The sequence below is a fragment of the Rhinolophus hipposideros genome (genome assembly GCF_964194185.1).
Source record: "Rhinolophus hipposideros genome assembly, chromosome: 6".
NCBI lineage: Eukaryota > Metazoa > Chordata > Mammalia > Chiroptera > Rhinolophidae > Rhinolophus > Rhinolophus hipposideros.
Window position 1 is genome coordinate 19,244,414 of NC_138052.1, and position 26,494 is coordinate 19,270,907.

Below are 26,494 nucleotides of genomic sequence, written 5' to 3' on the forward strand. Positions count from 1 at the left end.
CTTAGGTTCTAAAAAGCATTCAAGTACCCAAAGTAAATACTAAAGGGGCTGAATTATTACTGGGGAGGATGTTAAATTGGGTCATGGGGAACTGGAGCAACTGGGAATTTAAGGAAGGCAGAAATATAACAAAACTTGAATGTTAGTCTAAGTCATTCAGAATTTGATGTCAAATAACTCTTCCAACATGGGCATTCTTTTCCTCACACAGCTTCCACATTCACTGTCTTCAAATACCTTGTATTTTCCTACCATGATACCTTTGTTGACATTATGATGTCTGAAATGCCCTCATTCAATGCTATCATTTCTCAATCTTTCTGTCTCCTTTTCGAAAGCTTTCTGCTATCATGCTAGCCCTCCAGAGATTGTTTCCTTCCCTCAACTACTCTAGTAGTTCCTGTTTGAAACACGCATTTGAAGCTTGGCATTTACTTTGGGAGTTAGTTTTATTCTAATGTGTTTATAGCTCACCTCTGTTATCAATGATGAGTTCTAGTGGGGTAAATAATGGTATTTTCATCTGTTGACATACCATCATACGCCTTGGACATAGTACGTGCTCAGAAAATAGTTGAGAATTTTTATAACTCTTGAAGGCAGAGTTTTCTCAAATCGTATTCATAAAAGTACCATTTCTGGAAGACATGCTCTTCAAAAAAGAGTGGCCTTTGGTTAAATACAGTTGAAAAACACTACATACCATTTTCACCCTAGTAAATTTACATTATACCTTGGCATTTTCAAAACTCTGAAGAATTCTTTAGTAATGAGACAAATTTTACTATTTTAACCTAGTAATTCGTAGCTTCCCCCTTACTATTTTATCTTTTATTCCTCAAAATGTTATTTGAAAGACACTGCTTTAAAGTGTTTTGTATTAAAATTATTCTAATAATATTCATAACTGTGGAAATTGAATTTTGTTTAGATATATGTTGGGCGTTTTGTCTGGCCTGCCTTATTCTGTAGTTGCAAAATCATTACCGCTTAGCCATATTGGGGTGTGTTTGTGTGTGTGAGTGTGTGTGTGTGTACGCACACGTGCCAGACAGTGTGGACTCAACCTGAAAATAAACTGAGACCGAAAAGAGAATGATTGGAATTGGTCTTTCAGCTTGATTATCTGCTAAAATCTCTATTACTTCTCATAATATGCTTGAAAAGTGTTATTTATACCTCAAGGGCAATAAGCCTGGCCTCATTTACAAGTATCAATGCAGATATTAGCAGTGTACTCTCTTCTCCTCCAATCAGTCTTGCTCACTGTCTGCTTGCTTTATTTACTTCCTTAGAAAAGGAATATCAGTCTCCTTGGAAATAGACACAGCATGGTTAATGGGAAAAGTAGAAGTTTTGGAGTCAGAAAGTTTTAAACGGGTTCCCTTCTCAGACCTGTGTAACCTTGACCAAGTTTTTGTTCTGGAGCCACTGACTCCTCAACTATAAAACGAGATAGGTCACACCTGTCTCTTAGAGTCTCTAACAAGCATAGTGCCTGGCACAAACGAGATGCCCCATAAATATTAATCTCCTTTGCAGTTATTTTTGTGTCAGATTATGACAAGAGCATTCCACAGGCACAGTCACAGGGACAAAACTGTCTCTCTCTTATAGTTGCTGTTCCATAATTCATGTTGTTACTTCCAACTATACATGGTATCACTATTCTTGGTGGCTTCTGTTTTTATGAGGTGATTGTGAATGGGGGAAATAGGAAGAATTGAATTATCATCTATAAACAATATTTGAATTCTAAGAATAATGAAGAAATAATCTAAAAGAATTTGTGTGTCTTTGTGAATGTGTATGTGTATACGTGCACAGATATATCTGTATCTATAGCTATATCTGTTTATATCTATATCATCTGTATCTATATTTATATCTATATATCTATCTACATCTACATGTACATCATCTATATCTATATCTGTATCATCTATATTTATATGTCACTTTAAGTAATTTATCAGATCAGTCACAAGGGGAATAGTAAGTGCATTAGTGAGAATTCTGGACAGGCTTTCAACTTTTATTTCAACAAATTATATAATTTTATGCATAGGTCTCTTTCTAGCGTGGTTTTGGGTTATTTGACACTATACACAAATAGAATAAAATAATTGTGTGATAATCTTGCTTAAGGTTATATGTTTGGTGGTGAAAGTACACACTAGAAAGTTAGATTGATAAAACTCTACAGGGTAGAATAGAATGTTCAACATAAATTGTGATTTTTCAGACTAACAGACTATTCTGACCCCCCATTTTGCAAAAAATAAAAAAAATAAATAAATAAAAATAAAAATGAAATTCTTGTTACATATGGTTGTCAATAACACATCAATCATGTCTATCTCTAGCCATCCATGGCTAAATTGTTCCTTGAAGAATACCGTTTTGTGCCTGTGAAGGATGACAAGTGACAATTTTTCTGTGGTATCTACCTTTCTAAATGCCAAATGATCTCCTGGCAGTGTTTCTTGACATTAATATTATGAATGGCTGAAGAAATCATCATTTTTTGTACTTTATTGGTTTAGACACCAGGTGAAGTCTTCTAAGCTAAACTGAAGTAATATAGTAAGCAATGAACCTAAATGTTCCTTGGACTGGCCTTGGCCGTGCATTAAGCAGCATCTGTCTTGATCTGGTTGATTACAGGAGAAGAGGTATCAGGAAGTCTCTGCCCAGCATCTCCTCCTCCTGAACGGATGGCTTGTGAAATTCCCTGCAGAATGGATTGTGTGGTGAGCGAGTGGACAGGGTGGTCATCTTGCTCTCAGTCTTGTTCAAATAAAAACTCAGATGGGAAACAGATCAGGTCAAGGATTATCCTGGCATTAGCTGGAGAAGGTGAGTAATAGGAAGGGTTTAACGACGTCAATTGCCCAGTTACTGTTTTCCTATAGGTAATTGCGAAGGTCATATCACGGAAGTAGCCACATGTAGGTGATATCTGTATTCCCTGAATCCAAATGAACAGTTTCCTTTTTATGACTGACTTTTCTCTTTAATCCTCTAGTTTGTCTGTGCTGGGATCCAGTATTTACGTGAACTATTTTAGCCCATCCTATGAACAGATCATAGCAATCAGATGGATGTTACTTTTCATTATACTAATTTAGGAAAGAAAACAAAGTTTAGTTGATACACATCCAGCTTCAGATAGCTCATACAGTTGGAAACATTATTTGAATATGTCTGGTAAAAAGAGCTCCCAATTAGGAATCAAGAGACATGGCTTCTTTACTGGGAACTGCCGCTAACATCGTCAAGATTCCTGGTCTGCATGCCCTTTCTGTTCTGTTATGCTGGCATGTTGTGAGAGGCAGAAGTATGGAGGCTATAAAAGTGGTTTTGAAGAAGCTAAGATGTGCTATCGGAATGTAAAGGGATGGCATCAGAAAAAAAAAAAAACACAAAAAACAGAGGAGCAGCTGTTCCTATCATTTATAGCAATGGTCTCTGTCCCCAGACAGCATGTGTCATTTCTCTCAGGCTCTCCCTCGGCTTCGCCTGCCTACAGCTCCGTTAGAACAGCGGGGCAGTATGACCACAGACTGCGAGCAACTCCTTTTTGAACACGATTCTGTACTGTGATTCTGAGAAAGGGGGGCAGGGTCAAGATGAATCAAGATTTTCATATTCTTAAAGTGCAGTGTCTCCCCACCTTGTCTTTATATTTCTGAAAGGAGGATAAAAAGTCAGTAGTATTTAATGAGGAAAAAATAGCAAGAATAACAAAACCAAATTCACAAATCTTTTTGAGCATTTGGTCCACTGAATAAAACATTATAGTGTGAAAGAATAGGAAAAAATCAATACTGTAGATAAATACCGGTTTTTACATGGATATGAAAATGTGAAAGAAAAGACAGTAATAGAATTTGATTGTCTGACTCACCCAAGAGTGTAAAGATGCACGTCTGTCTGGTCTCCCAGACAGTGGATAACATATTGTCAGGTATTATTTCAGGGTTGAAGGATGGGTTTTTTCTTGCCAAACTTTAAGAGCGACTTCTGGATTTCTAAAATTGCAGTAAAATGCACTGCTTGATGGCAGATGCGTGTCTTAAAATGGTTCTCTGGTAAAACTAATGCTTTCTTAGAAAAGAGAGACCGTATATAAGCAGTGTGTGTGTGTGTGTGTGTGTGTGTGTGTGTGTGTGTGTATGTTTACATGTGCGTGCACATGCACACACACATACCGTGTTTCCCTGAAAATAAGACCTAGCCAGGCAATCAACTCTAATGCATCTTTTGGAGTAAAAATTAATATAAGACCTGGTTTTATATTATTATATTACATTAAAGACCCAGTCTTACATTATATAAGACCCAGTGTTATTTTATAGTAAAGTTATTTTACTAAAAAATAAGACTGGGACTCATATTAATTTTTGCTCCAAAAGACGCATTAGAGCTAGTGGTCCGGTTAAGTCTTATTTTTCAGGGAAACATGATATATGTTCACTTTAACATCACTTCCAGGTCATGGGCTATTTTATCTAACTGACTAATTTATGTACACATAGTGATATTAAAATAAAAGCAGATTTCTTTGGAGTTTATCTCAGAGATGCATGACTCTTGGAGAGTTATTTTTAAATCTAATTTACTGCTTCCTGGTTTTTAGAGAATGGCACAACATATTGTCCTCAGATTGTCATTCAGGACAAAAGAACCATGGCCTTAGAGTGCAAAAAAGGAGTAGTGGCTCAAGCCTTTGGAAAGTGCTGTCAAAAAGACCATTTTTATGGACCATTAATATAGCAAAAACAACAAAAAAGAACAATAATAATGACAGCAACATATTAATAAATATAGCAATGGTTATGTATTCTTTATATTTTAATTTTTGCAGGTGGGAAACCATGCCCCCCTAGTCAGGCCCTCCATGAATATCGCTTATGCAATGACCATTCCTGCATGCAACTCTACTGGGAGACGTCGCCTTGGGGCCCCTGTTCTGAAGACACATTGGTAACTGCCCTTAATGCAACCATTGGCTGGAATGGAGAAGCTACATGTGGTGTGGGCATTCAGACACGGAAGGTCTTCTGTGTCAAGAATCATGTGGGACAAGTGATGTCCAAAAGGTATTATCAATAATTATTGAAAGTGCATAGCATTTTTGTTGAGTATTTTTAGTCAGAATCATTTTTCAAGCACTGAATATGTCTCCATCTGTGCTAGAGTAAAATACTTTTGTTTTGTTTGACTCTTAAACATTAAAACATATGTCTCTAACAAAGGTAGTGGTTTTACTAAGTTTTAATATGTGCGTTAGTTAATGGATTACAGCAAATAAGGCCTACAAATATGGAGTCTATTTGAGTCACCAAGTTTTCTAGAGCTGATCTCAATATTTTTGACACTTTTTCAATTACATAAAGACTAAGTCCACATGAACTTAGAAAATATAATGATCTTTGGTTATGATCTTTGAAAATATAGGGTTGTGTTACACACTTCTCTATGTCCCATTGATCTTTTCTGCAGTGAACAATAAATTCATGGAGCCATCTTGAATAGACTAATTCATGCCCTCAAGTACGTTTATAATCTAATGCATGCTATACTCTGCTCATGGAGATGTAAATAAAAAACAGACAAACAAAAATCAGGAGAATTTGGACATGGAGATTAGGATATAGATATCAAAAAGGGTCAGGAATAATTGCAAGTGATGGAGGAAAAAGAGTAATTGAATGGAGAACTCAGCTATGGGAGTTTCATCTCTAGAACAAATGAGGAGACATAACGCTTCCTCAAGTCCATGTGTGAAGGCTTGTGGAGAAGGAAATGTAAGGGGCCTACGCAGTATTCAGAGCCTGTGTGAGTGGCCCATGCGTAGAGATTTCCAACTGGCCATGTTTAAAGTAGTGTTCTTCGTGCGGTGAAAGACCCCACTCAGCCACAGGGGCAGTGGCTCCCCGAAATGGGCTGGAGCAGATCAGGTAACTTAAAACTGTTTCCCAGGAATTTTCACGATGGGGACATGAAAATTCTTCTTTCTGTTCCTGATGCTCTAAGTGAAAGAACTGGGAGTTGCCATCACCCTGGTTAGTCCTGGTGGAAAAAGCAGAAGGAGAGAGTGAAGCTGATGTGCAGAAAGAAGCAGAAACTTAAAGCAGAACAAATCCTGGCAACATCAAACCTTGGTCCCATCCCTCCTAATTATATCCCTGCTTTCCTGGCAAGCTAGGCAAATACATTTGCTCTTCTGACTGATCGAATCCAATTTGTATTGCTTCCATGGGCAACTCAGACACCTGATTAATTCCATCTTGGAGCACCATGATGACAGGCTCTGGGCCTTATCCACACTGCCATGGAAACAAGTCATAGCAGCTCAGTTAAGGGAAATGAACTACTGGTGGCAGAAATAGTGCAGACTGGCCAGATACTACTGGAGTGTCCAATGAACAGATGGCTCTGCAAATGCAAGCGAAGATAACTATGACTTGAAGTGAAGTGCAGTCAGGAAGACCTCCTCTCTCTTCCTAAATATGGCTTCCAGAGGGCTGAGGTTGGATGTTTTTCATAATTGCAATCCCAGACTGTAGCGCAGTGTCTGGCATATGGTTATAGTGTCCTACAACACTATATGAATTTATGACTTAACTAGACTTATGTATAGGAAAGTAACAGGGTTTCCCAAGAATTGGATGTGAATTGCAGAAGACTGATGTTTATTTTATCCTTTGCGCTGATAAATTTTGGCAAAGGGGACGGCCAGGAAGAGTGATACACAGATCGTAAACATGACCTTTTGCTCTTATTAACTCATAAATGTTATTTCTGCTGTGGTATCTAATCCTAAATTGTTTGTGATGTTTTTTGAAACACCGAATTATGTCAGTTGCATGTTTTAACTTGTCTGGTACCCATAATACTATGTGGACTGATTGAGTTAAGTCAAGGGAGTTATAGCAAAGCGTGGACAGTAATGTTTGCATATCACCTGTTTCAGATGATAATTTGATTCATGGGGTTATGATAAAGTTCTGAAAGGTTTATAAAGGTAGTATGCCGATAAGAGAAGTCTTTTTATCTTGGGAAGGATTGCAGCCTCACTAATGTTCATTCTTAAGATGTAAATTTTGAACTGTTTCAAAACGATACATGAAATATTAGCTTGAATATACACGTAGAAATAAATATGGCTTATGTATAGGAGTAAACCTTACATGAAGTGCAGCAAACTGTTATTCTTCATAGTGATAAGAAAATTTAGCACACCTGAAGTCTGATTTTCTCCCTTAGACAAAACTTCTCGGCTCTGAATCACAACAAGAAAAATCCACTTGATGTGAATGCCGCTTGTTTATTTCTTAGTAAAGGGGTATTAGAATTGAGACCGACACCTACCAAATGAATTATCATCACATTTTAAAAGCTATTGGGACATGAAAAGTTGGATTATGTGTTCAAATAGCCCGTTATTTCCTCGTCTATCCTCCTATTACTTTGAATGACAGTTTCTTATTAAAGCCTCTGAGCACATAAACTTACTCAGCTGTTAACTTAATGGTATTTTGTGCCCCTCCAAAATCACAGGACCAAAAGTTTATAGTTTTAAGCATAATTCACAAATGAATATGCATTTGTTTGAAAATTTACATACCTAGATGAGACTAAAATATTAATAGAGTGAATGACCTCCAGTTTTGCTCAGTTTACCAGCAATGAAAAATGAATTGCATAGAGGCTTTCCCTAACACACACAAATACTCACACACACACACACATACTCACACACACACACACACACACACACAATATTGCTAATTACTTTTTGCACTGTTAATGAGGCTGGAGACTTAACCTAGTTTTAATTCTTACTGTATGTCTCCAAACAATCCCACTAAACATAAGGAGCCTGCATTAACTTTAGTAAAGTTAATTAAAATTCTTGAGGTTAATGAGATTAATTGGGCTAAGGAAATAATACCTACTGTCCAGTGAAGCACATAGTGAGATAGATGATCAACTGCAGAAAGTATCCTTTGCTCTGCCCTTTCAAAAAAGAAAAATTATATATATATATATATATATATATATATATACACACACACACATATACATATACATATACATTTATATATACATATATATACATATATATGTGTATATATATGTATATATATATATATATATATATATATATATATATATATATATATGTTCTTTTTCATGTGAAAAACATTGTAGTGGATAAAGATACTCTGCCATTTGTGGAATCCTTGAGATGGGGGTGGTGCAATAGAAAGAGGACAGAAGAAAATATCCTATAAAGGAAGAGTGGCCTTCAGGGTAGAAAGAAAAAAAGCATGTCTCCATGGAACAGATGGGCTAACATAATGTTTTTTATCTCTAAACTCACTGCGCTGGGATGAACAGCGTTCCTTGTAAGTTCTTGCTTCCCTGGGTTGGTGTTTTAGTTTCCATGCAATTGTTCAGATGAGAATGTTACCATTGTATGAGAAATAGAACTGATCATATCAGAAAATGAGAACTAACTGGGGCACAACTGAAACGGAGTGAGAGTGTGTTGGGATATTTTTGGGGTTTTATTTGGTTTTGTTTCAGGATTCAATGCTTTTTTTTTCAGCTACAATGTAGAAAAAAATAATAAAGATTAAAAACACACAACTCGAAGCTCTCCAAAGGTCTTGATAAGGCACTTTCTGTCATTAATGTAAAAATACCTGGCATTTTGTGAGATATAGGAATGCAAAGCTCCTGTTCAACATTAATGTTTAAAAAATTGTCCTTTGCCCCCTGAGCTGAATGAGATGGTACATCAGTTCCTGGGTCAGAGGAATGCCCAAGACAATGTAGCATTGTGTGTTTATATCTCCATTTTGGAGGCAAACTGAAAAATGGCAGGTCTTTAGAGCTCAATTTAGTGCATTTCAGCACAGTGTAACCTGTAGGGTGACCAAGAGACAATCGTTATAGAATATGCCAGTACAAGTCCAGGAAAATATATGTGTTGAAAAGAAATGCCTTTATAAAAGTATCAAGAACACTGCCATTCTAGGATCAGAATGTTACATGAAAGTATGTAGTATAAGTTATGACAAAAGGCGAGTGGTCAGACTTTGTTTACTAACTAAAAAGTCAATCCATATGTTTCCCTGGGTTTTAAGGCTTCAATTTTATTTCGGAAATAGCTGGATACATTTGCTTAATATTCCCAGGGACTTATTTGTCTTCAGGCTCCAATAGCATGGAATGCTACTCAATCATTCACTTACTGTTACTAAATATTTACAATGCATTAAGATCTGGCATTTTTAATACATGCCATAAGATGGAATTCCACCATCAAGGTTTTCAAAATTAGTACATGTATTTTGCATGCACATGTGTGCACATTTGCATGCACACACACACATACACACAAGAAAATAGCAACACGAAAGATGTCAAAAACCTTTTTTAAGTCAGTGACAGTACAACACACAAAACACAAGTTTATAGTTTTAGACGTGCAGGGAACATAATTTGCTATTGGTCAAAGAGGATATTTTTGAAGACTAAGAGGGAATTCATGAAAATTGGAAATGTGATGATCCTTGAAGGGGTAGATAAAAAGGAAGAGCAAGTTGAATCGCTTAAGAAAAGGCCAACTGTTTTGGCAGAAGAAATGAACAGGAAGTCAATTTTCCTGACAGGGGAATAGTTGGCTCCTATCAGACCAGAAATCACATTCCAAGAAAGCCCTCAGTTCATGGCCTCTATAAAAGCAATATAACCTGAGCTTGAACTTTGCACTGAGGGGATGATACTGATTCTCTCTTATGGACGTAGCAGAAGAACACAGAGAGAAAGGAGGCCATGCTGACACCATGCTCAGTGAGTATTTTTTGTAAGTGATGCTAGTAAAGTGTAAATAAAGAAGGCAATATCACTTCTCTAAAAGAGTTTAATGTCCACTCCTAATTGAAGTGAACAAAGTCCCTGAAGTGTAAGCACTCTCTCCAGAAAGTCTAAAGCCAAAATCACAAGTATTTCTTTTCTTTTTTTTTTAATTAAAATTTATTGGCGTGACAATGGTTAGTAAAATTACATGTTTCAAATGCACAATTCTGTGCTAATCATCTATATATCACATTGTGTGTTCATCACCCAGAGTCAAATCTCCTTCCATCACCATATTTTTGACTCCATTTACCCTCTTCTACCAACATCAATCCCCCTTACTCTCTGGTAAACACTAAACAATTGTATGTGTCTAGCAGTTTTTGTTTCTTTATTTGTTTGTCTCGTTCCTTTGTTGCTTTCAGTTTTAAATCCCACATGTCAGTGAAGTCATATGGTTTTTGACTTTTTCTGTCTGACTTATTTCACTTAAGCATAATAATATCGAAATTCATTTATGTTGTCGCAAATGGCATTAATTCATCTTTTCTTATGGCAGAATAGTATTCCATTGTGTATTTATACCACATCTTCTTTACCCAGTCATCTATAGAAAGACACTTTGGTTGTTTCTATGTCTTGGCCTCTAAATAAAGCTGCAATGAACATCAGAGCACATATATATTTACTGATAAATGTTTTGAGATTTTTTTTGGGTAGCTACCCAGGAAAGGGATTGCTGGGTCATATAGTAATTCTATTTTTACTTTTTTGATGGACCTCACACTGCCTTACATAGCAGCTGCACCAATGTACATTCCCACCACAAGTATTTCCAAGCTATTTGGTGAATGTATGAGTGAGTGTGTACTGGGTCAGTGTGGGGTGACCCTGCCCCTCCAAGCATACAGGAAGTTGGCTTTTCTAAAAATGTGCTTTTATTTGCAGCCATATACCACGAAAGGCTGGAAAGAACTTAGGATAAATAGCAGTTCAGTTTAATTTCAGTAGACTTCAGTATAAATAAAGGACTTGGGAATGATTTTATAGTTTTTTGCTATCTCTATTAAAGTATGACATAAATTTTCCTTCCCAGAGTAACTTGTTTAAATAACACTGTATCCTCATACAGAAACTCTAAGACACTCTTTTTTTCTATTGTTGTGTTCATCAAATTGAACTATTTGATAGACAGCTTTTTGTGTTATGATTAATAATAACGCCACTAATAATTACTTAAGCAGTTATTTTTCTGTGAGTATACATATTTTCCAATTAAATTTATTTTTATCAAAGTATGATATGCTTCATAGCACAAGTAAAATAATGCAGAGGGACTGGTGATAGGAGACAACAGACTTCCAACCATCTCCTACTCCACTGAGTATCACACATCTCAAATGCAACCATTTCTTAATAGTTGTTCTCTCTTTATTTCGACTGGGTAGACCTTCATGTGATTCACAAATCATAACAATATACAAGGAGATATGTAATATATAACAAGAAGCCTGCACCCACCCCTGCTCCCATCCACCCCTTCCCTGCCTCCTGCCCTGCTACTGGAAACCTCTTTATTAGTTTCTTGTCTACCCAACTGTGTCTTTTGGTTAATACAAGCCAGCCCACGTATGTTTTCTTATTCCCCCCCCTCTTTCTGATGGTTAGCTCCTAATGCTACATGGTATATATTTTCACATATCATTTATATATGTCCTCATTTCTCAATTTAAAAAATGTCCACATCTTGATTACACAAGATAGCCCATTTACACTAATGATAACCCATTTACAACGATATGCCCATTTAGACTAGTTCCTCTCCCAACTCCTCACATTATTGGTTTTCTTTAGGTTGGTTACATTAGTATTTTGATTAATCATCTAACAACTTTATTTCTTATTTTGTTTATGTGTAGATTGCCTCTCTGACACCCTGGTTTGGTGGATGAGGACATTCAGGCCTCTACTTTCTTTCATTCTTTCTCCATCTCCCATCCTTTGCCCACTGCATCTTCACATTATGATATCACATGCATTCTGTTCCACAGCCAAATTCAGTCTCCCATGTTTTGTCTATGTATTGTATCTGAAGTTTTAAAACTAAGAAGATGTTTTAATTTTTATAAGTATGTAAATTCATGAGGTCTGATGTCAGTCTGATTGTTCCACCTTCTTAGATGACCTATTTTCCTTCTTCTCCCCAACCATTATCCTCTTTTCTCTTACTTTTTCTTACTGTTTGAAATTTGGACAATCTCTGTGTTTTCATGTTGGTCATTTTGTTTACAATTGGTGGACTTTTCATCTAAATCATTGCCCTCTCATCAGCTCTTTGTTATTTTAATCCATTATTTTGTTGTTAATTTTATCTTCTACATTTTCTGTTCTTTCCTAATGGAAAGTATCTTCATTGTCTGTTTGAACATATTATACTGGTGCTTTTTCTATCATTATTTTCTCAAATGCTCTGTGCCCATGTAGCTTCGGTCCATTACTTATTATTTTAGCACCTCAGTTTTATCATCTGAAAATGAAAATTATAATGCCTTTCCCTATTGCCATTAGGAACAAATAAAATAATATAGGCAAAGCACTTAACTCAGCCCTGACTATCTAATACCAAAGCTCACACTATCAGGCTTTATACATAACAAATCTCTGTGCTTTATAAGAAACTCATGGGCAACAGAATTTAAAGTGCCAATATATGTTATGGGGTGCTTTCCTATTTTCTTAGCATATCGCTGTTTTAGAGATAATGAGCATGATTTTTAGCCCTCTGAAATCATAAAGAAACAAGCAAAAAAAATTGTGTTTTCCATATTCTGAGACTTTAGTTCTTCCAAGTGGTTATGAATCCATTGACTATATTACTTTCCTCACAAGTATGTGCATTAAATAAATTATCAACAAAATGGCAGAATTAAAATGTGTCTCTTGTTAATGCTAGTTAGCATATATGCTATTTGCAGTCTGTCATATCTTGCTTACTCCAGCTCATCAATCTACAGGTTCTGAAGCGACACCAACAGATTGTTTAAATAGTCTAAATTTCTGTTAATTATCAAAAATGTATAATATATTTAAATGGTCTTCAGTGATTTTTGTTTCCCAATATATGCATATATTACCTTTATGTTCCTCTTCCTTTTGAAGGATAGCACTGATTGGATATATTATCCTGAATAAAACTCTTTTCAAAAAATATATCAGATATATGAATTCTGAAAAAGTCAAATGTTATTTGAATTGATGCTGATGGGGAGATGTTTTCTTGGCATTTGTCTTTCTTTACTTTCAGGGATTGTTCTTTTCCTATTCTAGGAACAAATATTTTGGTGTCTGGGTGAAGAGAGCTGGAGTCTCCTGCTCTGCCTCTGGCTGGGGGCCCGTGGGCAAGTAGCCTCACCTCCCTGGGTCTGTCTTCCCTTGTCTATAAAAGGAACAACAGGGTTGCAATGTTTTCTGTTCTGCAATCCTGTGGTTCTATGTTAAAGCCCATACTTTGTCCAGCAGGCATTGATATGGTATCTTTACATTGGCAGATGTCCAGATTCTACACGGCCAGAAACAGTACGCCCTTGTCTCCTCCCGTGCAAAAAAGACTGTATTGTGACCCCTTTCAGTGAGTGGACGCCTTGCCCAAGGCTCTGCCAATCAGGTAGGTAGATACTGTTTTCTTAGTGCTTTCTTCCTTAACCACCTGATTGTTTTTCCCACTGCTAAATAAGTGAGAGATTGTGGAATGTGAGGACACTTCTTTTTTATTTGCATGTCACCCTGGTTTGTAAAATTTGTAAATGAAGTTCTGGATTTCCAAATCCGTCAGAACTTAGGAAGGAACACATTTCCAGTTATTATGTGCCATAATTGCACTGCTGCGTGTTACAGGAGTACTGCTATTCTATTGACTGTCTTGTGGCATTTTGTACAACCGTTCGTGTGTGGTTCCTTATAAAACATCATCATCATCACAGTTTCTTTGTTGTTCTTTTGTGCTTGGAGCCTGATGCCAGACATCATCATTAGAATATAGAGCATCAAGCACCATGCTTGTGTCACTAACCCTGCGGAAGAACAAGGACACATAATTTAAAAAGTATTGGCAATATACAGAAATTGGCAATATAAGATTTTTATTTCTTTACTCTTAATTGTTATCATTTGTAGGTCTGGGTGTATTTGGAGGGCTGTGATCTCGGATACTTAATACCTAAGTCCTAAAGAACACATAGGATACTTTTGATACAATGAACCTCTTTCTTAGAACAGGCCTTTTCCCCTACTTTTATGGCAGTGTCCCAGTGAGCAAGTTCATGCGATGGTACAAGTACTCCTAGCCCCAAAGCTCAGTCTCAGTCTAAGACCTGGAGTTAGTTCCTCTCCCCTTGTCTCATACCCTGGCCTTGGTCCTGATCTTATCATTTCCACGGGAAGAAAAGGTGCATCCAAGGAAAGGAGGGATGGAAAGAATGTTCACCTTCGCGCCAAGAGTAAATTGGGTTTCATCCACACATCCCCGGCCTTCTCTTGATAGTCATGTCCTCTCAAGCAGGGTATGGCTCTCACTGCTGCTGCCTAGCCTCTTGGAAGTGGAGGCAAAGGCAGTAGGCAGCTCTGCGAAGAGAGAACGCAGAGATTGAGGGCGTTAACATCTTTCTTTGAGACACCCTAGCCCTATCGGTCTAGGATCCCTCAAATGTACTTGGACTCACACATCTTCATGGGACATGGCCAACACTGGCAAAGACCTTACTGCCATTTCAGACCACCTCTCAGTGACCGGCAAAGGGGCAGTGACAACTGTTGAAGATTCTCATCATCAGTGTCTTATATTGCAATGGTGGGGTACCTGTATAACTGTGTCATTTCATCTTCTTAATGATTTTTTGTCACAACATTAATATAGTAGCATCCAGCGAGCTTTACTAATAGAATCTGAAATACATATATTGACTATGAAAGAGCTTGGAAAATACAGGAGAATACTTGTCTGATCTTTCAAGGGGTAGAAATAACAATCTCTTCCAGAAACTCTCCAAAACTTACTTTACTGAATGAAGCTCTGAAGTAAGTGAACTGAATGAACAGGGTTTATTCAGAGTAGTCAGGGGAATGTCATTTCCAGATAGAGTGGGGCAGAAAAGCTATGAGCTCTATTTTGAATTGTTTGAAAGCAGTATCTAGGAGGCTGACTTTTGGAGTTTTAATACTAACATACCTGAAAAGCATTCGAGCTCTTAAAGATAAATAGTAGAAAAATTTACGAAGATAAAATAATCTGTGATGATGGAATTTTATTGAGTTTCAGCTATTGCTTTTAGTTTCCTCCTCATGAGAGATTAGCATAATTCCTTTGTTAAATAATTATACAAAAGGAAAAGACTGAATTAAAAAGAATACCCTATTGGCTGTCAGATATTGGTGGTACAGCTTTCAAGGCCCCCTGACACTTAGGAGGCATATCAGTCTTGCTAAACCAGTGTGTCCTTGAGGCCAGAGTTGGGTTACTGCTGTTGGGTGTATTCTACATTTAAGAAAATTCACTCTGCTGTCTGAGAGTCTTCTCCTAGCACTGGCTAAAGTGGAGGCATCGTAGGATGTGTGAAATAATTGCTCTTCTAGCAATTTGAAATTTTACTCCAATTTCCAGAAATTCAATTAGCTATTTAAATGTTGGCGTTGAAATGAAAATAGTTCTAAGCCTCTGTGGTCTCTTTTTGCCTCCAATTTTTCAAGCTTAGATAATTCTTTTCACAGCTTGGCAGCCAAGGGACCTGGAGGAGCAAAGATTCAATTTTCAGATTTCTTCCAGCTTTCCACTTCAGTTCTATGTACCCTCATGTTTGGTTTATACCTTGACACCAACATATTATTAAATAATGATGGGCTAATTGGGGCAGGCTATGAGAGGGAGGAGATTATTAGAGGAAATGTTACCTCTAAACCTATGGTTCTCAATCTTCATTGCCTCCGAATCACCTGGAAGCATTATTAAAATAAAGATTTTTCAACTCGATGGATAGAAATTCTGATTCGGTAACTATGGGATATTTCTTAAAAATCTGAGTTGTCCGAAGCTGCTGCTAATTGGTGATGCATTCGCCCCGTTATGATAAAACAGGACCACGGAAGTACGAGCTTGAACAAACACTGTTTGAACCCTGGATTCCTGTTTTTCAGCTTCTAGAATGCATCGTGTTCTTCCCAGCTCAGATATTGTAGAGTGTGGTGTCTGAGACCATAGATGCTGGAGCCAGATGGCCGGAATTGAGTTCCAGGGTTTGCTCTGTGACAGTGGACACATTACTTAATCTCTCTGTGCCTCAATTTCCTCATTTGTAAAACAGGGTTAATAATCACATGTATATATAAAGAAAGCACTTATAGCAATGCCTTGCATGGATTAGGTGCTGGGCAAGTGTTTCTCTAGGCGTTCCAAGCCTGTGCACCTGCTGTGTGAAGCTGGCACTGTGTTTAGCTGCCCCTCCTTCCTGGGCCCTCAATTTGTGCTTTTGCAGGAACTAGTTGTAGAAGCCTTTCCCCAGGAACACTGCTTTCATCTCCCAAGTTACATTAGACCCTCCCCTACTCACCTGATTAACTAGATCATCCCACAGCAGCCGGCATGGATCCTTCATGACACTCTCATACTTACCGTCCCTTGTTAGCATTGCCCATGATGGATTGTGAATACATGAATGTGGGGACCATGCCTGTTGTCTTCACCACTGGATCCTCTAAACCCAGCATAGTATGGGGCATAGTTGTCACTCTGTAAATATTTTTTGAATGAACAGATGTCCTGTAAAGAGAAAGAAAGGTGTGGCTTTGATTCTCTGTCCTTGACAGTGTCCTTCAAAAGGACAGTGTCCTTCCAAAGTACGCTTTGGAAAATAGTGTACTTAAAACAGTGCTTCTCAAACTAAAATGCTTATTACGTCCCTGGGGGTTTTATTAAAATACAAGTTTGGTTCTAAGTCAATAGACCTGGACAGGGCCTGGAATTGTACCTTTCAACCAGCTCCTAGGTGACACTTGTATGTTGGTTAGAAACCTCTAGGTAGGGGTGGGGTTCATTAGAAATGTTTGAGCAAAGCAATGACATGGTCAACATTATAAAGTGAGAATCGTGGACTGAGGCCAGATCATCAGGTGGCGACAGAGTGTGGTGTGGGGTGGAGAGGAGTGGTTTCACCTAAACTGAGAGATCGGGAACAGATGGGCCTGAGCACGTGGCCACCTCAACTAATGAGGATGGAAGAACGCTTTTTTAATGTATATTCTTTAAAATATATATCGTTAATTTCAGGTGTACAAAACAACATAATGACTAGACATTTACATATCTCACTGTGATAACCCCAACAAGTCTATCACCCATCTGAAACCGTACATAGCTATTACAATACCATTGACTGTATTCCCTATTCTGTACTTTACATCCCATAATGATATCTTTCTATATATCTATCTATCATTCTTTCTTTCTATCTATCTATCTATCTATCTATCTATCTATCTATCTATCTATCTGTTCCTTTGATAAAGAGGAATTGAAGCCTGGTATTCTGAAACTTGTGACACGGGCTCTGCATATTACAGACCTATCACACATTGCTTTTATGTGTGTGCTTTTATGTGTGCCATCTCACTAACTGGTAGGACAGTTTGATAATGAAGGAACAGCTGTTCCATTAGTCCTGCTCTATAAATGAGGCACCAGGATCTTCATGGGAAGCAGTCATCTGGTCCAATAGGAGGAAGGACCAGGTCAAGATACCAGTTTAAATTAAACTTTCTACGTTGCCTTGCTGGGGAAGTTGTAGGGAAAAAAAAAAAAAAGCTAAGCAAATTCAAACTCTTATCACTAACAGGCTTGGCTTCATATCATTACTTCCTCCTATCAAATTGATAATAGCTATAATATGTTCATGTGCATTATCCTATTTAATTCTTACCTCAATCCTATATGGAAAGAACTATTACAACCCCATCTTATGTATGAGGAAATAGAGGCTTAGGTATAGGGCCCAAGATTGCAAAACTAATAAATGGCAAAACCACTTGGAATCCAAGGCTCTTGACCACTCATTCAGCAATAAATGTCTTCCAAAAAAATCACTGTGTTCCAGGCACTGTACTAGGTACTGTGTGTGTATGCATAGAGTGTTGACTGAAACACACACCCTTGCACTGTGGAGAGTACAGTCTAGGGGAGGAAGATAGAGGCATCAAACACATAAGTACCTAAAAAAAAGTATGCAGTTACAAAATGTAGTGTGTGCCATGCAGAAACTCAGGGTGCCATGAGGGAAGTCAGTAAGGAAAATCAGAAATGCCCTCTGTTGAGAATATTTTTCTCTCCATCTCTATGGTTTGCCCATTTTAGCAAATCAAATCCCCTCTTCCTGTACAGGATTTGTGCTGACTCTCTTGCTGAAGAAAAGCCACTCCTCACTCTTGAGTCCCATAACCTTCTATGAATGTGTTGCGTTTTAGCTATTGATAAGTGTGTTTTGTGTCCCTCTGAAAGAATGTGAAATCATTGAATCCTGGAGTCTTTTTAGTTTTCATTCCCAAAATTCCTTGGTAATAAACTTAATACAGAATAGAATTCAGTAAATTCATGTCAAATAAATGGATGCCAGTTAAAACCTACATACTTAAGCAAACCTAACAAAAGGCAAAAAGGAACATTGATCTGCCTTTACAACTAAATTTCTTTCATAAATGATTTATGTGGCTTATTGCAGGAACACACATGATGATGCTGGCATTAAAATATGTGGGACTTACAATCAGATTTGTATCCGGTTTCCTGGAAATGTGGGTAAAAGTGAAACCCATTCCATCCCTTTTATTTATCTATTTACTCATTCTTTTTGAATGAAATTTTATGAGTATCTCAGAGCAAACAAAGCTGTTCAATTGCTAATTCGTAAAGGGCATTTCCAACTGGAAGTTCACATTTCAATAGGTTACCAACCTGAAGCCTATATCTATAGGAAATACAAAAAGGGTTTCGTAGTTTATTTGTTTTAATAAAACCCAAAGGTATAATGTTGAAATGCACAATTATGGTCACATACAGTCTTTCAGTAGCCTACATTGACTCAAGGGTAAATTTTAGAATAATTTGAACAGTTTTCTGCAATTGTGGTCCATGGACTTCTAGCTCAGAATTACCTGGGATATTCACTAAAACCCTAAGAGATTTTGAATTTTGGACTGGGGCCTCAAAATATGCATTTTTAAACAAATTGCCAAGAAATTCTAAGACACATTAAAGTTTGAGAACCACTGAAATATAGAGACATTTAATTGAATCTTGAGTCAATGGATTCTTTAAGAAACATGTAACCTGCATCTACCAGATTGTTCTAATTGAGTTTATTTTGGTTTTCAAGGATCAAAGTCTTTTCAGCTACATTAGGTAAAAAGTGACTCATTGAAAAGTTAAAACAGAAAATCTTACAAATGTTCCAAAATAGAAAAAAAAATCCACATGGGCATTATGGGAACTAGAAATGCAAACAGGCACCCAGGCTCCACTCTTCAGTTCTCAGAGCCATTGCAATTCCTCCTCCCACTCTCCTTTGCTTCTCTGTGCACACCTGTTGTCCTGCTCCATTGTAAGGAGCTTCCGCTGAATCCTTGCACTCTCATTAACTAGCATATATAGAGCCCCAGAACCGCTGTCCCAGTCCCTACCCTATGCATTTTTTCAAGTCAAACAGCCAACACTGACAGAAACTTCCATTCAGGCTCTTCATTCAACTCACCACGTAAGAGAGTCTGATGGCCCAGTTGGTGCCAGGTCCTGCGATCACCATAGCCTGCCCATCAGCACCTTAAGGTCAGGACCTGTCTGGAAAGGGCAGGGGAGTGTGCAGAAAGGCAGCTGGAACTGAGTATGGGAACTCGTTCCTTAGCCCGGGAGAATTGGTCGTTCACCACTGAGACTGACCTCTACCAGAACACCCAAGCTCAGCTCTGTGGCAGAAAATTCAGACCATGACTCATTTTTTTCTTCTCTTACATTTCCACCATTTCCTCTGAGTGCTGACCTATAGGCAGAGAAGTGTCCAAACCTACCTGCTAATTTTCAGTGTGAAACGAAAGACCCTTTAGAGCTTCAGGTTAGGAAGAGAGCTGTTGTAAATAAGTGAGAAATATAGAAAGGAAAATGACGCTCCAGGGAATCTAAATGCAGTAGAATAACCCCTTCCCGTAGAACAGAAACTGGGAGGAGAAAGGATTCACCTTAAGTGTGATCTGGCGTTCTACTTCAACCAAACCAAATATGCAGTCTGTGTGTACTTGAATTCTTATTCAAATGCCTAGGCTATTATTCCTATAAATACTCTACCAAAAACAGTGTTGTCTTGGTTGTGTTATGAAATAAATTAACATATCAAACAAAATCAAATAAACAAAAAGCAAACAAAATAAGCAAATGTAGATTTAAGGCATGCAGTGTCGTCCTTTACCCCAGAAAGCCACTGTTATATCTTCTTAGTTTGAATCTGTAATAGATTCTTTAAAACGCTATTAATCTGCTTTATCCAACAGTCAAGCTACATTACCATAAATAAATCCTGTGGCTCACATGGATATTTATAATGATTTATTCTTAGCTTTAGCAGCAAAAATCTGTGTTTCTTTGGAAGTAAATCCTCTTTCAAACTGTTTTTACTTTTGGCTGGTTTCTTTCTCATATCTGTAGAATTCTCTACAGACAGTACAATGCAACACAATCAGGTCCTTATTTGCCTATGGAGGTAATGAGTTGTTTTTCAGGAACCAAGGTACCCATTCTAATTAGGGGTTTATTTTTAGACTTTCAGTGTACTTCCTATAACAAAATATAATAAATTAGTTTTGATTTATCAGGGTGTTACTTTAAGTTTATTAAATAATTTTCTACAATTAAAAAGAATACCTTGTTTTTAACTTCCTTGACTTGGTTGCATTTTAATGTGATTCTAAATTAGATGTGATGTCAGGAGGTTTTTAACTTAGTTAGTATGGATTAGTTAATATGATGGTAGATTTATAAACTATTTAATTTATATTAAATAGTTTATTTAGTACAAAGCCAAGAATTAGAGTTAGAGTTAAATGTTGGGATCTTTATATGTCAATTTATAAGAACATCAAATAATTCATGTATGGTGAAAAAAATCAAGAAGATAGTAAATTCATACTCAAAATGAAATAGATTGCTCAGGTCTAAACCTAGACAAGCAACTGTTAGGTGTTTCTTAATAGAAAAATTATCACTGGATATTCTGCGAATCTCTTGAAGTTCCTTCAAAATTAAGTCACTACATGGAGATGAATCAAAATATCTACTGAATGACAGATTTTCAATGGTATGGAATAAAACATTCCGAATTAAGTATTCTAGATTCTCTGTCATTTTCAATCTTTCCTAGTTATATTTAATTTTCTCTGCTACCTAAAATATGCTTACCATAACTTCATTTAGAGGCCTTGCAGATGATAACCAAAGTAGAAATGTAGACAGCATGAATGCAATGACAAGTTCTGTTGGAAGTATGTTCATTTCTAACTTGAGCCAGCAACATTCTCTCCCATTGCTGAATGGCCACAACACTTTTTGAACTGAGATTTGATTATATTTAGTTTAGCCCTTAACTGTATTCTGTCTTGAACTTTCTCTAATTTGTTCCTGTGTACTAGAAATAACCTGACCTTTGGAATCTAACATACTTATGATGGACTCCTGGTGTGGCCACTTCTTAGTTGTGTGCTGTGAAACTTAGTTAACCTCTCTGAGAGTATACATACTCATCTTTAACATGGATGTAACATGTAGCTTTCATGAGACAACTTACTTCCTAGGGTTTTCTTATCCTGCACGAAGAGGCACGAAGAGGCTAGTTCAGCAATAGGAACTCAATATGTGTAAGTTCCTCCTTGTCTGTTTCATATTTTGTCTCCCCTGAGTAAGTTGTAGGATCCATGAGTACTCAAACTCAAGCCATAAAAGTTATTTTAATAAACAAAAAAAGCTCTTAGAAGTAAGGATGTGTGTGTGTGTGTGTGTGTGTGTGTGTGTGTGTGTTTGCAGGGACGGAGGGAAAGAGGGAGAAAAGGAGGGACGGATTTTCATCTAGCAGAACAGTGGTAGGAGTTTCTTAACTATATATTGTATTACATTGCATAGAATATGAAATGACTTACATGCAACCAACAAGCTCGTACATGGTCTAGGACATTAAGGAAGTCTATGACCACCTACCTTTGCCCCGACCCAAATTCAGAAGTAATTGAAAGTTAGTCAAAGCCGAGGGAGATCAAAATATCAGCTGATTCTCAACCACAGAATTAGACAGTCTTAACCACCTGGTCACAGCCCATGTTGGATACCTAAAAGCTTTCATGAGTGTGGTTGAGAAAAGATTAGATGTACATCCTCTGAGCAGTTGTATCCTCTGATCAGAAAGAGAAGGACAGAGAAAGGAGCTACATGTTCATTTCCATCTCCCAAAGTCATGATTTAGATGCCACTATTCTTTCCAAAGGAGATACAAGCGAGGGTCGTGGAGAGAGTCCAGGGACAACGAGGATCACCTTTCATATGAAGGTACCATCAGCAGGGTTCCACTCTCACAGTCTGCTGCCTTGCAAATTTGTGAACTCACATCCTACCTTCCACTTCTTCCTTTACCTTCTACTAACTGTGTTGGCCTCCTTTCTGACCTGGCTTGTTCTATCTTGTTCAGACTTCCCCCTTAAATACTCTTCCTAAAATGTACTTCTCCCAGCTTTTGGCATAGGGGCCTATTCATCAACACTTCGTTTTCAGTTCAAGTGTCATGACTCAGTCTTTGTCTAACAACCTTATTAGAAATCCCCCATTCTCCCCACTCTCTTTTCCCCTCATTACCCCATGTTATTTTCCTCATAGCACTTACCATTTTCTGAGTAAGCTCTATATGCTGTTTCCTGCTTAAACCGTTGAACAGTGGCTGCCACAAAGTAAGTGCCTACATGTTTGTTGAATGAATGGTAATGGATGAACATATCATTCGTTCAGTACATCCCTTATTTAGGGCTTATTTAAACAACACCAAGTTTTGTATTGACTGCTAATCACATTAAGATGAATACGACAAGGTTACTTCAATCATAGGACTTTTTCAAAGAAGACTCAAGTGTGTAGACATGTATTTTTAAAATTTTTAAATTATTTATTTATTTATTTTTTGCTATAACACGAATGAGCACAGGGTATTATACAGCCACAGTGGAGGGATCTGGATCTAGCTAAATTGTCAGAGTTGGTGAGGTTTGGTCCATCAGGAGTTTCCAGGTAAACATGGGGTAGAAGTATCTTACAGGTAGTATAAGGCATGTGTGTGCAGAGCATTCACACTATGAGAGTACATTTAAATTAAATGAATTACAGGCAGGTTATGACTCTTAGGATGCACAATGCATATGGGGGAGTGACAAGACATAGAGTTTGAGAAATATGCAGCAGCCAGCTCATGAAGAGACTTATGCTATTCTAAGAAGTTTGGACATTATCTGGAATTCTGATAGACAATTTAAATTTTAAACATGAGTGTGATAAAGTCAGATAGATTATATTAGACAAGATAGTACAGGAAACAATGTTAGACAGCATTAGAAATCAGTGGGAAAATTATGATGCCATTCAATTATCTGGGCCAGTAATGAGGAGAATCTGTTTCCTTGAATAAAAAAAAAAAATGTGAATGGTAGATAAGCATATACATTATTATAACTCAACATTGTTTAATAGTATGTCTTCATGACCTGGTGTATACTCGGTTCTTCACTCAGCACATGGAGTTCTTGTAACTGGATGATTACAAAGCCCTCTCTCTTGCTCCAGGGACTTAAGCACTAAGACAGAAACAAAACTAGTAAACAACTGTCAGAACTCCAGGACTGAGCAAATCCTTCCTTCTCACCTCTCTGAATGTGTGATTCCAAAGATAAAAAAATGAATCCAAAGACCAAGAAGATCTCACTCATTTCCTGCATGACCATCTGTTCTTATCAGGACCAGCAATATAAGTTGCAGCGCCCAGTGCAAAAGGAAAACATGGGGTGCTTTAATAAAAAAAATTATTCAGAATTTCAAGATGGAATGAGGTCATCAAAATGGTGGCGTGAGGTGAACCTCTGCAAAGCTCCCCTGGAATTTACAACTAATCAAACAATAATAACTCTATAAAGGACTCCCTGCACAGAAGACAGGCAAGACAAAGAGGCCCACTACGGAATTCACCTAAGGTGGGAGAATCGCGCGAGCGGGTGAGGAGGGAAGGGAGAAGTGCAGAGACAGAGTCGTGGCGGGGCAAGACGCAGACCTAGCTCAGTGCTCCGAGCTTGCTGCATCCCGGAATTACTGCACCTGCAGGAGAGGGAAGAACTCGGACTGCTAGTGCTCCGCTTATGGCCCACAGGGCTGAGGGGGCAGCATATAACACGGCTGAACCCAACACTCGTGGAAGAGACCTCGGAGAAAGGACTGAGGGAAGAAGGCTGAAAATGGTGGTTTAAGCCCTCACTGCCGAGCAGAGAATGGAAGCCTTAGACACTGAGACTAGCCGACACCCCCGTACCCTCCCAGAGCTCACCCCGCCCCCACGTGCCCGGTGCTAGAAGTGGAACAGTAGCAGTGTCAGATCAAAAGAACAGAATATTTGCTGTTCTGAGAACTGTGGACCACAGACACACATTCACAGTCCAACTTGTTCTGGCAAAGGGGAGGGAGCTGTGGAAGCAGGACCAGCTGTGGTGGTGGCCGCCGCCATTGCTCTGGGCCACCTCTCACAACTCACCCTGCCCCTGGCCCCACCTATCTGGGCAGATCCCTGCAGGAGTAAACAGAACTGCTGAAACATACGGGCTCTGAATATGATGCAGAAAGAGCTTTGGAACTTAAAAAGCTCTCCGCAGCCCCACAGGGTCGTGGTGCCCTATGATCCAGGCGAACAGTTAACAAAGGAGAAGCCTATCTCCCATGGAATCCCCCCGTTGTGTGAGAAGCTGGAATAGTGCAGAGAAAACATAGCACTACTGTGTGAGAGAGGGGAAAAAAAGGCTGTAGTCGGAGAGAAAATAAAACATTCTACCAACAAGAATTGGAAAACAAAAGAAAGATTTCTTCCTATCAACCTGTTGCAGAAGCCATTCCTGTAGATGTCTAGGAAGAGAAATAATAAATCAGTAATTGCCATGAATAACTAAGGCAACAAGACAGCTCAGAAAGAAAGTGAAAAGTCTCCAGAAAAGGAACTTAAAGATTTGGAAATATGTGACTTAAATGACAGAGAATTCAAGATTGCAGTTCTGAAAAAAACTCAATGATATGCAAGAAAACACAGAAAGGCAATTTAATGAACTCAGAAACGCAATCAAAGAACAACATGAGCATTTACGAAAGAGATTGAAATTTTAAAAAAGAACCAAATGGAATTTCTGGAGATTAAGAACTCAATAGAAGAAATTAAGAATGAAATAACCTGCTTAGGTAGTAGAGTTGACAAGATGGAAAGAATCAGTGACAGCGAAGATAGAAACCTGGAAATTACACAGATGGAAGAAGAAATAGACTTGAGACTGAAAAGAAAGAACTCTACAAGAACTTTCTGACTCTATCAGAAAGAGCAATATAAGAATAATGGGCATACCAGAAAGAGAAGAAAGAGAGAAGGGAACAGAGAATATACTCAAACAAATTGTTGATGAGAACTCCCCAAACTTGTGGACAGAACTGGATCCTTGAATCCAAGAAGCAAATAGAACACTAATTACCTCAATCCCAAAAGGCCTTCTCCAAGGCACATTGTATTGAAGCTGTCTAAAATCAACGACAAAGAAGGAATCCTCAAGGCAGCCAGGGAAAAGAAGATGGTAACCTACAAAGGAAAGCCCATTAGATTATCATCAGATTTTTCAGCAGAAACTCTACAAGCTAGGAGGGAATGGAACCAAATATTCAAGCTATTGAAAGAGAGAAATTATGAGCCAAGAATACTATATCCGGCAAAGATATCCTTTAGATATGAAGGAGGAATAAAGACCTTTCCAGACATACAGAAGCTGAGGGAATTTCTAATACACGGCCTGCAGTACAAGAAATACTAAAGGAGGCGATTCGACCACCATCAGCAGGGACAATTTGTGGCAACATAAAAAGGGGGAGAGTAAAGGCCTGAACCGGAATATGGGAATGGAGAAAGTAAGCGTACTGAAGAAAATGGAATACTCTAAATATCACACGTTCTTTTACATAAACTTAAGGGTAACCGCTCAAAAAAAATCCAGAACTGAAATATAAACTGTAATAAAAGAAGAAACAGAGGGAAACATCATAGAATACCACCACACAGAAATAATAAACAACAACAAAAAGGCAAAGAAACAATGGAGACACAGCCTTACCAGAAAACTAAAGACAGAATGACAAGAAATCCTCACATATCAATAATCACCCTAAATGTATATGGACTGAACTCACCAATGAAAAGGCACAGAGTAGCAGACTGGATCAAAAAACTAAACCCAACCATATTCTGTCTCCAAGAGAGACATCTCAGCT

General features: G+C 37.9%; 1 protein-coding gene across 2 annotated transcripts in view; it reads left to right on the forward strand.

Annotated features, from left to right (window-relative positions):
* Window positions 1-26,494, forward strand: part of THSD7B (thrombospondin type 1 domain containing 7B) — an 815,330-nt gene that overhangs the window by 420,879 nt on the left and 367,957 nt on the right. For both annotated transcript variants that reach the window (XM_081051932.1, XM_081051933.1), the window contains exons 8-10: window positions 2,668-2,859; window positions 4,871-5,105; window positions 13,428-13,543. In XM_081051932.1, the coding sequence (XP_080908058.1) occupies window positions 2,668-2,859; window positions 4,871-5,105; window positions 13,428-13,543 (543 nt within the window). The remainder of the gene's footprint in view (window positions 1-2,667; window positions 2,860-4,870; window positions 5,106-13,427; window positions 13,544-26,494) is intronic.